Here is a 13,788-nt window from a genome sequence, read left to right on the forward strand (position 1 = left end):
TGTCCTTGTATGTATGTGCTAAATGCCTCATGTTGGTGTTTTCTGCACATTTGATCACAGCTAACTTTACACCAAAGAAATACCTGACAAAGACAGGCATGGCAGCACATTGCAAAAATCGGTTTTGGTGTTTTTAAAGAAGATTATATTGGTCAAGAGAACCTCTACAATGCCTGAGTTCTGCACTGGGCTTACAAATAGCAGTAAAGTCCATTGCTCGAAGACTGAGGGCTTGTCTACACACATGCAAACCAAACTAAGTCAGCTTTAATTCACACCATAATTATCTTGATGCGAGTCAACATAGGGACAGTTTCATACAAATAAAGATAATTAAAAATGTGAACTAAAGCTGACTTAGTTTGGTTTGTATGTGTGTAAGACAAGTCTGGAATTGTAGTGTTGTTTCTCTCTCAGAGGTAAAGTACACTATACAGCAGTACTCCATGGGCCACCTGAAAATTGCAGCTCTACACTACATGGAGGGTCCGCAGAGCTGCAGCCAAACTGTTTTCAACTTCCAGCCCTCTATGTCTCTTTCCCCCAGATTTTATTAGATTTACTCTTCTAAATTTTCCTCATGGTTTTCATGAATCTCTGGGACTCGTTTTTTCATCCTTCCCTAACTTCACCATACCGCCCAACCTCAATGTAATGTTCCCGTTCGTCCTCTGCATGGATTTTGGAGGGGACTAGACTGGGGAGGAAGGGGTTAATTTTCCATTATTCTACCCCATCAATCTGAAACACTCCTCTTTCCAAACACTGAGTCACTTCTTTCATCTTGCACCTTAAAACTCTTCTGTGCCAGTTTAGCCTATAATTGACAAAATCTTACTCACATCTTCCTTTGCTGTGATTAGTTTGAAGGCTTCCTTGTGATTAATCTGAAGGCCTACTTGCATCTTTACTGCAGCTACATTTCAGCTGTTCTTTTCCTTTCACTCTACTCCCATCTTTGTTTCTGCCTATAGGAGAGACTATATAGCTAGTTCAGTCAAAAGTTTCTACTTTCTCCCTGGGTGAGAATTTTACAATGTTTCATATGTAGAATACACGGGGAAGGGTGCGCAGCAGCAACTTAAACAATCATTACACATCACAAAAGGAACATAATAGTAAATGGCATAAACTTTTTTACTTTGTAGTTCACCTTTCATTGAAGTCCTACAACAGTTTTGTGAGGTTACAGTAGATAAGCTGCTCAAATGGGTAAAGGGAGACCCAGAGTAATGAGTGATTATACAGCAAGTTAGTGAGAGTCAGGAATAGGACCCAGATGCCCTCTTTCACAGTCCCTTCTTTTACAGATTACACACTATCTTCCATATCTATTGCCCAGGCCATCTGCAAGCCATTGTATAATAATTATTTATTTATGCGCTCTACTAATTTGTTCTCCATAGCCTTTTCATGAAAGTCAACACACACCAGAGGCCTCTAAAGAGGTCTTTCACTTTAATTCAGCCTATCATCAATTCAGATAGTTGGCATGAGGAAACATGGGTTAACAACCCCATAAATCTGATGTTCTATGAGGATAAAAAATTGCACAGAAGAATCTCAGACTGGAATGATGCAATCGGCATCTTTTGTAAATCCTTAATGTAAGCAGCTATCATCCACAAAAATCAATAGGCTAGCTATAGATGGCACACCTGCATATACAAACTGATCAATGCATAACTACTACTGCACATTCTGGAAACAGCAGTCATAAGACAGGACCCACAGGACCTTTGTCACTTAACAAGAGGGTCAGAGTATCCTATGCTTTTGTCTGCTCTGCAGATATTCAGCATTAATAATTGGTAGACATTTTTTATAAGAGACTAATTTTTAAAATCTCATATAATACTACACTGGAAGCTATCCTCTTGTGATGCCTCTTTTTGTTTTAATCCTTTTATACATATTTTCTTTAACTGATCTATTGGAAATGTACACAGTAGTAATGCTTTTCTAATTTAGTAATGCTTTTCTAATTTTGTAAATGAGTTTAAAGTCTTTCATTATATAAAAGTTTAAATATATTATGTAAAATGCACCTCTTACTTTCAGTTTCCACATTGTGCCAGCCTTGCTAAAAATAAAGAAGGAATTTTTTCAGGGCTTCCATACTGTTAAAGCTGGCTTTCTTCTGATGTCACCTCCTAAGAACAGACCTTTAGAAAAATTTCCCAAAGTTAGCTCAGCTTAGTATTCAGAAAAGTCTTTAATGAGACCTGTGCATTTGGTTTAGATGTTGACAACACTTTAAACATGCAACTCTCCTACTCATGAATATTAAAGTAATATTTTAATATTTGATAGTAAAGTTCTCGTAACCAATTTAACCAGTTTTACAGATGATCCACAAATACGGAATCAAAAGAAACCAGAGATCTTTAGTGTAATGTGCTGAATACCCTAAATAGCTAGCGTAAGAGAGCTATTCAGTACATTGGGAAGGTCAACCTTACTTTTTTCCAGGCAGTCCCCCAAAGCTGCAGATCACCAGTTCACGGTCTGAGTGACACAGCCCCAGCAAGCACTGTGGTAATGATGTCATATCAACCATGGAGCCAGCCAACTACAGGGATGGGAGGGAGAAAACAAAAAGCGGTGGGGTCAGATAACTGCCTTAAACAAAATATTGTTACATGGTTTTGAACAGCTTCTTTTAATATTTTCCACTATCTCAAGTTTTTACCCCCATCCCAGTTACTATTACTTGTTCGATTAGAGCATAAGCCCTTAAAAGGCAAGAGCGGTGATCAATTCTGCCTGTGAAGTCCCAAGCACAACGTCTGGGCACAATGAATAATATTTTATCACCTCTTGAATATAAGGTGTTAAAATACTTTAACGAACTAATACTTTGGGTTTTTTAAATAGAAAAATCTGATTTATTCTCTGCCCACCAGCAAATTGCATGACCCTGCCATGTGTCACTTGAAGGAGAAGCTGAAAACCTGCAACTTCAGTAATCTGATAAGATGTTGACATTCCCCATGACTCAAATGCAACTTTCACTCTGATTTGGAGAACTCAGCACATATACTACAGATGTGTGATGCTGTATTTCAAATTAACATAATCAGAATGAAAAATTAGCGAACAGTAAAATGAAGATAAATACAAGACTGCATTCCACTGTCCTAGATAAAAGGGCATTGGTTTCAGTTTATTTATTCAGACCACTGATGGAATTACACCACTATATTAACTTCTTGGACTAAGCCTGTAAACTGAGCTCAACAGGGTGAGATGAGGAAAAACTAAATGTCCTATCTTTCTTGTCTCTGTCCAATGACAAGCTTCTTTAGCACTGAACCGATGGGGGGAAAAGTGTTTTTCTTACTAACATGGAATACTGTGTCATATATAGAACAAAATATTATTCAAGTTGTCTATAACCTGACAGTTAATGCAGAAAACTGACACGGAGACAAACTGCCTGAGAGCTATATTTATTTATGTATCTACCCAAATAACTTTCTAGATCCTCCTCTTTATATAAGGAGAGGGTATATGCAAATAGGGACAGACCACACAGGCAGAAAATTTACAGCAACAGTAATTGTGAAAGAATACATCACTTCAATAAAAGTAAGCATTTCTAGAACACTTTCTATCTGAAGGAGCTCAACATGCCCTTCCAAAATTAATTAACTGAGCTCACAAGACCCTCCCATGCAGCATTATTCCCATTTGGAAAGAAGGTAAGAGGCTTGCCCAAAAAGGCCCAAGAAGCCTTTGGCAGAACTAAGAACAGAAACCAAGTCTTCTAATTTCCAGTTTTTCTTGCATCCAACACAAGGCCATCCTCCCCTTCTACTAGGGCCAGATTCTGCTGCCTTACTCAGACTGGGTAATGCCTTGCTCTGCAATTAGTCCCACTGATACTCCTCAGTGACTAAACAGTCATTGAGCCACAGAGAGAGAGAGAGAAAAAATGATTCTGTAGTCCAGTATTCTGGGCCCCCACCTGGGAGGTGGAAGACCCAGGGTCCAGTCCCCCTGCTCCAGTCACTCTTCATGATTTATCCACAGTGGATCAGCTTCAACAGGAGAGATGGAAGGAGCCCCACATCAGAATATGCCATATCAAAGTAGTTAGAGCAGTCTCCTGAGAAGTGGAAATCCTCTGTTGAAATCCTGTCTCCCTCTTTGGCAGAGGGTATGGAATTGACCCTGGGTTTTCCAAATCCCAGGTGAGTGCTCTAACTGGGCTAAAGTTACAAGGTGGGCACCACCCCCTCGGCCATTTTGGGTAGAGCAAGACAGGAGCCTAACTCATTCCTACAAGAAATGCCTTAGTGCCTAAACCATCTGACTCCCGAAGAGGGATTCCCGTTCATGGACCACAACATAGAGGCACCTCCCTGTAGCCTGGATTTAGGAGCCTGTCTCTTGGAGGTGGTGTGGCTTAGGACACCTCTCATTGTTATCTCACACTGGCTAGCTTAGGCAACTCCCTGCCTAGCGTGCTGGCTTTGTGGATCCATTCTAAGGCACCTATCTCTCCTCATTTAGTGTGCAGGAGCCTAAGTGCCTAACTGAGGCTTTGCAGGTCATAGTGTTGTTCTTGTGATTTTTTAGGGTGCCATGACACTCAACATTGCAACACCTAAGACCCTTTGTGGATCCCACTTTCAATCCCTAACTGTCCATTACAGAGCTTCTTTCATCTTCCTGTGAAGTGTCTGATACTGTCAGATATAGGAACCTGTGCTAGATGAACTTCTGGACTGTCCAGTATTACAGTTTTGAAGTTGCTAACAATTTCTAGCATAGCATTAACAGTTCCATCAGACCAAAAAAAACCAACCTATTTTCTGACATGCAGCAGCATTACATCACCAGATTTAAGATGCTATCAGAACACCTGTGTAAATCTGAAACTCAACAATAGAAGCCAACACTGTTTCATAGTTTCTGATATGTGATGCACTGTTAAGAAACATACAAAATCAAGAGTTACAGCATATCCACCAGCGTCCAAACGTTTTTCAGGTTAGGGCAAGTCCAAAGAACACTTACAAAGGTGTTTAATGCTTTTCACAACACCAGCACATTTGGTCTTGTGTAACGTGCATTTAGGAGACATTTATCCAAACACAATCTTCCTTTTGGCTTTAATTTTTTTAAATAACTACAGGATAGAGAAATTCAAATGAAATTAAAGCAATCAGCTTCAAGTGGCACTGAGGAAATGCTAAGCAGGCCTGCATTCTCTCATTCATTTGGAAGAAGCAGGGCCCCTCGTTTGAAGGCTCGTTTTGAAGACACCTACTGAAGTCTCACCCTCTGTGGGCCAACCTTTTTTAAAAAAAAAAAAAAAAAAAAAAAAAAAAAAAAAAAAAAAAAACTAAAAATCACCTTCATTCAGAGTACCAGAGAATGAGATACAGCAGGCCTGGGTATCTTGTGGCCAGGTAAAACCAGAAGAGCATAAAACAATGTGCTTTAGACTGTAAAGGTGAAAAGGGCATTTCCTCATCTTCCCATGATTGCTCTTTAAATGGATGGGATAATCTGCATGGGTGGAATATTACTGAAGTAGACTCAACTCCTTGAGTTAATATTTATGAAAAAATAAGATGAGTATACAGCAAAGTTGAGGCAGTACAGGTTAGGAGTTAGAGCAAGTTTCTAATTTTAAATGTCTCACTGACATAGCAAGATTACTTTCTCCCAGCCCCCCCCCCCCCACACACACACACACACACACAGAGACAGTTAGAGACTCTCTGTAAAGCAGATTCCCTTATGAGGAAATCTCATTCCTTCCTTCCTCCCATCACCTCAAAACATTCTTCATCCATCCATCCTCACCACATAAGACTTGTGGCAGATCGGAAAGAATCTGGACTGGTGTTTTGGGGATGCTCTGAAATTGTCCCACATCTGGGGTGGAGGGTGGGAGGGGTGAAGGGAAGATGTTCTCTGCCCTATCCTCCTCTCATTTGGGAACAGGTGAGAGGCAGGGGGTGTTGAGATGGGTATGGTCTCTGATGAGCCCCCTCATAGGTGTTAATCTGAGATAAGGGATGGGGATGATCTCTGCTCTAGCCACACTCCCCCTTTCACAGGGTCAGGTCTGAGAAGTTTTATCTGGGTCCTCCATCAGGGGAAGCTCTGAGTTGGGGGTGGATGCTGTCTGATCCCTCTCCCATTCACAGAGGCAGGTCTAGGATGTGGGGGAGGGGGAGGACAGATGCTCTCTGATCCATCCCCCATTCACAGAGGCAGGTCTAGGATTGTGGGGGGAAAGGGATGCTCTCTGCCCTGCCCCCATTGCCAGAGGCAGGTCTAGGATGGTGGGGGGGAGGACAGATGCTCTCTGCCCCTGCCGCCATTCACAGGGGGCAGGTCTAGGATTGGGGGTGGGGGGAAGGACAGATGCTCTCTGATCCCTCCCCCATTCACAGAGGCGGGTCTAGGATTGGTGGGGGGAAAGGGATGCTTTCTGCCCCCCATTCCCAGGGGCAAGGCGGGGCGGGAGGGAGCGAAGGATGCTCTCCGCCCCTCCCAATTCCCAGGGGCAGGTCTAGGACTGGGGGAGTTGGGGAGAACAGATGCTCTCTGATCCCTCCCCCATTCCCAGGGGCAGGTCTAGGATTGGGGGGGGGGGGAAGGGATGCTTTCTGCCCCCCATTCCCAGGGGCAGTGCGGGGATGGCGGGGCGGGAGGGATGCTCTCTGCCCGCCCTGCTGCTGCCGGGCCCTTTGGGAGCGATCCGCTGGGAGCGGGGCCGCCCCGGACTCACCCGCGCGGTGACCTTATACACGGTGTATCCCCGGGGGTGGCGCTGGGGCTCGGTGACCGTGTAGAACCGGGCCAGCTCCCCCGCTAGCTCCCGCGGGCAGCTCATGCTGGCCCCGCCGCCCAGAGCCCGCTGCGCCGCCGCGATCCACTCCCGGGTCAGGAGGCGGCTCAGGCCCCAGCCAGAGGCGGAAGCAGCTCCGAGGAGCTCCCTGCCCCGCCCGGGCTCCTCCCGGGGGCGGCTGAGGCGCGCGCGGCTCTCCGCGCCCTGCGGCAGGGAAGAGGCGGCGGGAGAGCCGCTGCTTCCCTGCCCGGAGCCGCGCACGCGGCCGGGGAGGCTGGGTTGCAAGGCAGGGTGTGGAGGCTGTGACTGTATCCCCGATCGGCAGAGACAACAACGCGTTTTGCTCCACTTCAGGGAGGCACCCGCACTACCCCCAGCACTGCCGGGCAGGCCCGAACCAGCCCCCCGGCCCTCACCGGCTGGGACAGCGGCAGGAGCCCCCCGCTGATGAGACAGCTTTAAAAGCACAACCGTGCGCTTCCGAGCAAGGTGCAGCTGCAGCGATGCCCAGTGCAGCTAGCAATCCGTTCTGAGTACAAGAGGTGTTCACAGGGCCAAGGTAGCAGGGAACAGCTGCGGCCCTGAAGCGTGTCAACTGTGAACTGCCATGTACATCAGCAATGGTTTTAATGCTTTGTTTCTTTAGCACCTTACAAGTATCAACTAGTTAAACGTCCTAAGGGGCGGATGTGCCATAAGCATTTTGCAGGTGGACAAAGTGAGACAGGATTTTCTACAATGGGAAAACCAGTGGCATTTTAGGATTTGTCCTTATTAGAGTTCTGTTTAGTTAATAACCGGAGGTTTAAAAAAAAAACTAATGTAGGCATGATTTTAATGTTAACTCACATTTAATTAGAATGTTTTTAAACACCTTAGCAACTAGGCCATGACTGAACTAAGAATAGCCTCATTTCTGAATGTGTTTTAAAACACAAACCTGTTTTCCTCCTCTATGCACAATTCTGATGTAAACAAAGACTTGGTTAGCTGGGTTTTGTTAATACTGAAAGTAAATGGGCGGGGGAAGAGTTTAAGGTTAACCAGAACCAGCTAACATGCTTTAAACATGACTGTCTGACTATACTGGGTGCTAAGTGATGTTTAAAAACATGTTAAGTAAAACAAGTTAATGTATGTTTTAAAACCACCACCACCACATCACCTGGTGCGCACATTGCAGAATGGTAGTGGTACCCGGCCCTCAGGCTTTAGCATCTACAAGCTGTCAGGCCAGCCAACCCTAGTGAAAATGCACCATGTTTTGTCCTTATTGTGGACAAGGTGTGTTACATGTTTAAGAATATGTTAGCTGGCCCTAGTTAACTTTGGGGTTAAAAATACATTTATAGAAAATTGTCTACCCTTTTGGAGAGGTAAAGGAGTACAGACAGAAGTAACCTTTAAACTTCAGGCAGTGGCAGAGATGAGTGGTGTCTCATAGCTTGGAGTATACTACTGGTGCAAACAGTACAAAGGCAAATCACACATCCTAATTAGTATTATACAGAGTGACTCGGGAAATATTATGCAATCTCTTTTCTCCAGGGACTCAAGGAATGGATTCCAGATTAATTTAAATGCCCATTTCCCTTTCCATATAGTAAAAAGTCTTCCCTAGAGAACTTCCGTCTCCCAGACTTGAAGCCTCACCTCACTTGGAAGCCTATTCTGGTGCTTAATTATCCTTATAGTTAGACATGTTTTCCTAATATCTAACCTAAATCTCCCTTGCTGCAGATTAAGCCAATTACGTCTTGTCCTAACTTCAGTGGACATGGAGAACAAATGGTCACCATCCTCTTTGTAAAAGGCCTTAACATATTTGAAAACTTATCAGCCTCCCCTCACCCCTCAGTTTCTTGTGGGACATTTTAACATATATTCCCCAAAGAAACATGTTTACTTTCTTTATTTTATATTACAAAAATACACTACCACTTTTAAAGGGTGAAATTAACAAGAGGAGAGCCTACCTGCTCTTCAGTCACTTTGCTTTTATGTTGCATCCCTTGTCCTCCTTCTACCATCCTCAGCATGTGCTTTATTTAGACATCTCTCTGAGGCATGGTTCTTCTATTCATGCACATCTGTAAAGCACCAAGCTAACATTTGGCAAGATACAGTTGTTCAGATAATGAGGTACACTATTCTGTAAAGATATACACTTGGATGATGAGGTTATCAGGTTGCCAATTTTGGTTGGATGTATTCCTGGAGGTTTCATCACATGACAATCTTTAATTAAAGATTAATCTTTAATTCCTCGAGACCCCAGGACACTCCTGGAGGGTTGGCAACCTGCGGTTATCAGATGTATGTACTGTACCTTGAATTAGCAGGCTGCTTTGGGGTCTAAATAAGTTGATTGCATTTCATACTTTAGATGAACATTAAACAGTAAGAATTTGTTCTTTTTATAATTAAAATCACAGGCAGTAGCAGATTCTTTAACAATAGAACCAGTCTCTTACTCACTAACACACTGTCACCCAAAATTCCCTCCAATGTTTTCAACCAAACCTGGTTGAGGCCCCTTTTCATGAAGCAAACACGCTGTCCATTTATTTCTTAAGTGAAGGATTACTAGAGCAAATCTCTGATGTGTACCTCAAGATAGAGTTCTTTCCACAAACACAGTTTACTTCTTGTTAACTTCAAAAAGAGAAAAGTTTCACAATCCGCCATTATCATTTGGTTCAGAATGGTGAGAGGAGACCCATTGTGAACCATACAGTACTTAATTGACATGTATACAGCCAGATAGATACATTTTCTGTGTGACAAGAAATGTTCGTTTTTCACTTTTGTTGGTGACAAGTCCCTAGACACAGACCTTAAGAACATACTTTTCACTGTATTTACATAACTCTTTGCACATCTCCATACATGCCTTTGACAGTTATATTGAGGACCCGTGTAACACCAGCTTTTATTTGAGACTCACCTGACATCCTTTGGTGAATTCAAATGTACATACCAGATCCAGGAGATCCCATGCCCCTTGCCAGTTGGCACTAAGAGGTTCCTGGGTGACAGCTGGTCCTTTGGAAACTTATAATTACAAGACAGCGTAGGGCCATAGTTCCAGGAATGACACATAACACTGCCATGATAACCCCAAGGAAATTTTCCATTGGGAGCCTTAGATGTTGTCACATTCAGAATCTGTACTTTTGAGAAGTGGGCATTTGAAAGTACAGTTACTGTAAGAAACGGACTTGAATGGTATCATGGCCACGGTATAGTACCCAAGTGTTTCTGTTGGTATTTGTTAGTTATATTTTCTCTTTGCTATCTTAGAGGTGTTTCCTCTGTGTGATCCTAGTAGAGATAAATACACTGTTGTCTATATGTATATATGTTTTTTCTTTTGTAGTAACTACTTGCGTTCTTACCTAGATATTATTAAATTTGGTAATTTACTGCTAGCAAAAAAGGTGAAATATTGGAGACTATTAGCCACAGAAATTTTCCCTCATAGCTCTGCCAATTGACTTAAAAACCCTCCTGTGAAGCAGTGAAAGATATTAGTTCAGCCTCCACGCCCATTCAATCCTTGGCCTCTCCAAAGATTCAATCTTTGTCAAAAACATGCCAGTTGCCAAAAAGGGGGATAACCTTTTTATTAAAACACAAGACTGGGAACCTCTCAACCAACCTGAACTACACAAAAAAACTGTAGTGGATACATTAGATATGGAGCATTTTATTGGTGACAAATATTCTTCAATATGTATTTCTCTGTTTTGTTTTATGTACATTTGTTCTGGTTTTCAGATTCATCAGTGTAATTTGTCTTTTATCATGTGTATTTGCTGCAAATTTAAGAAAATGATCCAGAAATATTGGGTTGACTTTTATAAGGGTTACATTGCATGAGTTGGATGCATGTTTACACATTTGAAAGTGGCAGTTTGACAAAGTTTGAGATCTTGTTTTTCCAAGTGATGGTCTCTGTTCTGTTTGCTGGTCTCAATTCATGTTGTTGTATAAATAAATAAGTATAAGAAAAAGCACTTTAATGCAACATTATGGTTGGGATAGTAAATGCATAAAAGAGCAGAAGTTTAAAGGTATTATTCTCACAGCAGCCACAGCTCTACATACTTGCACATGAGTAATATTTGGCCTTACAGTCTATGCCGTAGTCTAATTATTTATTATATATGCCCAGTATAACTAGATTAAAGTCACTGTGGGAACTAGAACTTTGAGTTTCAGCAAGTGTGTACAAATCTCAAACCTAAAGTTGCATTAACAGTTTGCTTGCATTACTTTTGTTGAAATCTGGTCTCCCCCATGAAATCTGGTGTTTTGTGTACAGTACTTTCACCCTATACTATAGGATAAAAGCATACAAAAGTGCACAATGTTTCTCAAATGGGGGTTTTGACCTCAAAAGGGGATTGCAAGGCTATTGTAGGGGGGGTTGCAGTATTGGCACTCTTTCTTTTGTGCTGCCCAGCTCTGAAGGCAGCACAGAAGGGCGGCAATACCGCAACCCCCCTACAATATCCTTGCAACCCCCTTTTGGGTTGGGACCCCCAGTTTGAGAAATGCTGAGTCTTCAGGACTTTACATGTTTATATTTTGCCATTTTAAAATACTCATTCATGCTTTGTTACAACACCATGAAATTTAAAATTTAAATATCTGAAACTGTGAAATTCAAGATTTTTAAATGCTATGACCATGAAATTTACAAAAATGGACTGTGAATTTAGTAGGGCCCTAATTATTTCATTGCAAGAGGACATCTGAACACCAAATTTTCTGCCATACAGAAAAACAAGACCAAGTAAGGGATTAGTCATACCAACATTAGCCTTTCACTCCCACAAATAATAGTTTCAGAGCTAGGTGGAGACAAAGCATCACACAGTTTGCTCACAGGCTCATTTTGGAGGAAAGATAAGCCAATGAAATCAGAGGTTTAAAATGAAAGTGCCTTCTCAGCTATAATTTAGCCTCATTAGTGTGATGCAATAATGGGGTGTATGCTAGGAGATTGAAGGAATATTCCAGTTTTCCATTTTTTACCACCCCTCTTTGATTTATTTCTACATTTAGTTTATACAAGTTGAAAAAACTCTTACCAGTGGAGCTGCAGCTACTGTTATCCTAAGGTTGTTTCCAGGACCTGATGAAGTATGCTGTTTTCAAAAGCTTACCCATTTTTTCTGAGTGTTAGTTCACCAGAGCATTTACACATATAAGCGTGGGGGTTGTTTAGTTATTTTATAATCTAGTAGACACAGTAACTACTTTTTTGGGTAAAACAAAAGGAAAATGGTCATAAATCAGTAGTATTGATATGGGAAGTACACGCCTTCAGCAGAGGAGCAACTCCTCAACAATCAAAACATCTCCCCAATAAGCTGATAGCATCCACCTACTAGGGGATTTCATAACTTAAAGTGACCAATACAATGTTTGGGCAATAGGAATTAGAGAGATACCATCTTGAAGAATACTCTTTAACTTAGTTCTACTATATAGAAATGCATGAAATACTAAGAGCCAGGGATTTCCCAAAGTATGTAATAAAGAGGGGAGAACATTATCTGTGATAAAATGACACCTCTTGACTTAGATCAATGTAGGAAGTAGTAGTTCAAGGGAACAGTTGAAACAAGAGGTAATTTGAATTTATGAATGAATTAGTCTTTTACTTACCCTCTGTGTTGCCTGCTGCCTTTCCCTGTAGCAAAATGTTGTTGCTTTCCTTGAGGCTGATCTTTTTATTCTTCCTGCTTCCCTTTCTTTTAAGCTTTTGACATACCTTTAACAATTATTAAACTACTTTTTCCTCCTTCCTCACTGAGATTCCAGATGTAGCCCTATTAAAACATTACTACTGAGCAAAGGCCTTTTAAAGTGACAAAGCAGCACAGATGTGTTGGGTATAGTACTAACTATCATGATAGTAATTGTTTAAATTCCATGTGAAACTTCCTTTTGCTAGGAAAATTGTTTAACGTGGTTTGCTGTAATTATTTCTTCTGTCCCCCATCTCACAGGAACATATGTAACTAACAGATCATTGGAAATACTGACAGTACTAGAGCACTAGCAATGAAAACATTTTTGGTATTTTGTGTGTGCACGCGTGTGTATAGATGTAATGGAAAAGACAAATGTTAGTTTAAGATGAAGACACTGTGGATAACCTGAATCAAGGATTAATAACTGTTCTTTCTTAATAAATTGTGGAGAAGCAAACTGAGAATTAATGAGCATTTTTACCATTGAGGTTTTTTTAAAATGTCCTAAGTAAATTACCTTTGAAAAATAAATAACCAAAGTGGACTTGATATAATAACAACCCTGAATCTCCTTAACATGATCACATTATCTCAATTTGTTAGCATGCTCTCCTCCCTCCTGCCCCAATATTGGGAGAACTTTAGAAATGTTTAAAAAGTCACATGTAACAACTGCAGTACCAAGATATCATACCCTGCTTGATTTTATTTCCGATGTAGTATTTACACTGTTTCACACTCCATCAGTCCCCACCACATTCTCATGTCCTCTATGCATGCCATTTATCTTCACCCACTAACAAACTGCTAAGCTTCGCACCTGCATTGGGTGTGTCCTCAAACCTCCTCAATGTAGCTTTTAACCTTCTACTTACATTACATATATTGACACTTTGATAGAAATAAAATAGATGTTTCTTGATCCCAGGGATTGAATAAAACTATTTTTATGCCAAATGTATGCAAAATTTATATGCAAAATCTTTTATAAAACCTGATTTTTCAAACTGGTGCATACAGGCAAATCCCATGCACCAGTGTGAAGCCCCATTGACTTAAAGGGACTGTGCAAAGGGTCAGGGGCCTGCCTACACAGACCAGCTTGCAGGATGAGGGTCATGTTCTATAGTGCCCCAGAAAGCACTTTAAAGTGAGTCACTCATATGCTAAAGTGAATGAAAAGGGTTTGTTTTTATATATATACTT

The 13,788-nt window shown here is 41.5% G+C and overlaps 1 protein-coding gene across 4 annotated transcripts in view; it reads right to left on the reverse strand.

Annotated features, from left to right (window-relative positions):
• The window catches only part of RPS6KC1 (ribosomal protein S6 kinase C1), a 113,817-nt gene extending 100,932 nt beyond the window's left edge, over window positions 1-12,885 (reverse strand). The window contains exons 1-2 of one of the 4 annotated variants that reach the window (XM_067564979.1): window positions 12,494-12,885; window positions 8,791-8,904 (exon numbers count right to left, since the gene is read on the reverse strand). In XM_067564979.1, the coding sequence (XP_067421080.1) occupies window positions 8,791-8,853 (63 nt within the window). In that variant the 5' untranslated portion in view covers window positions 8,854-8,904; window positions 12,494-12,885. Of the gene's footprint in view, window positions 1-6,754; window positions 6,948-8,790; window positions 8,905-11,913; window positions 11,999-12,493 lie in introns of those variants that run through there. The other 3 variants (XM_067564980.1, XM_067564981.1, XM_067564978.1) reach the window with 3 other exon arrangements.
• Between the last annotated feature and the right edge of the window lie 903 nt (window positions 12,886-13,788).

The sequence above is a fragment of the Emydura macquarii genome, unplaced genomic scaffold, assembly GCF_026122565.2.
Source record: "Emydura macquarii macquarii isolate MOO-44397 ecotype Brisbane River unplaced genomic scaffold, CSIRO-AGI_Emac_v2 contig_2676, whole genome shotgun sequence".
Classification (NCBI taxonomy): domain Eukaryota; kingdom Metazoa; phylum Chordata; order Testudines; family Chelidae; genus Emydura; species Emydura macquarii.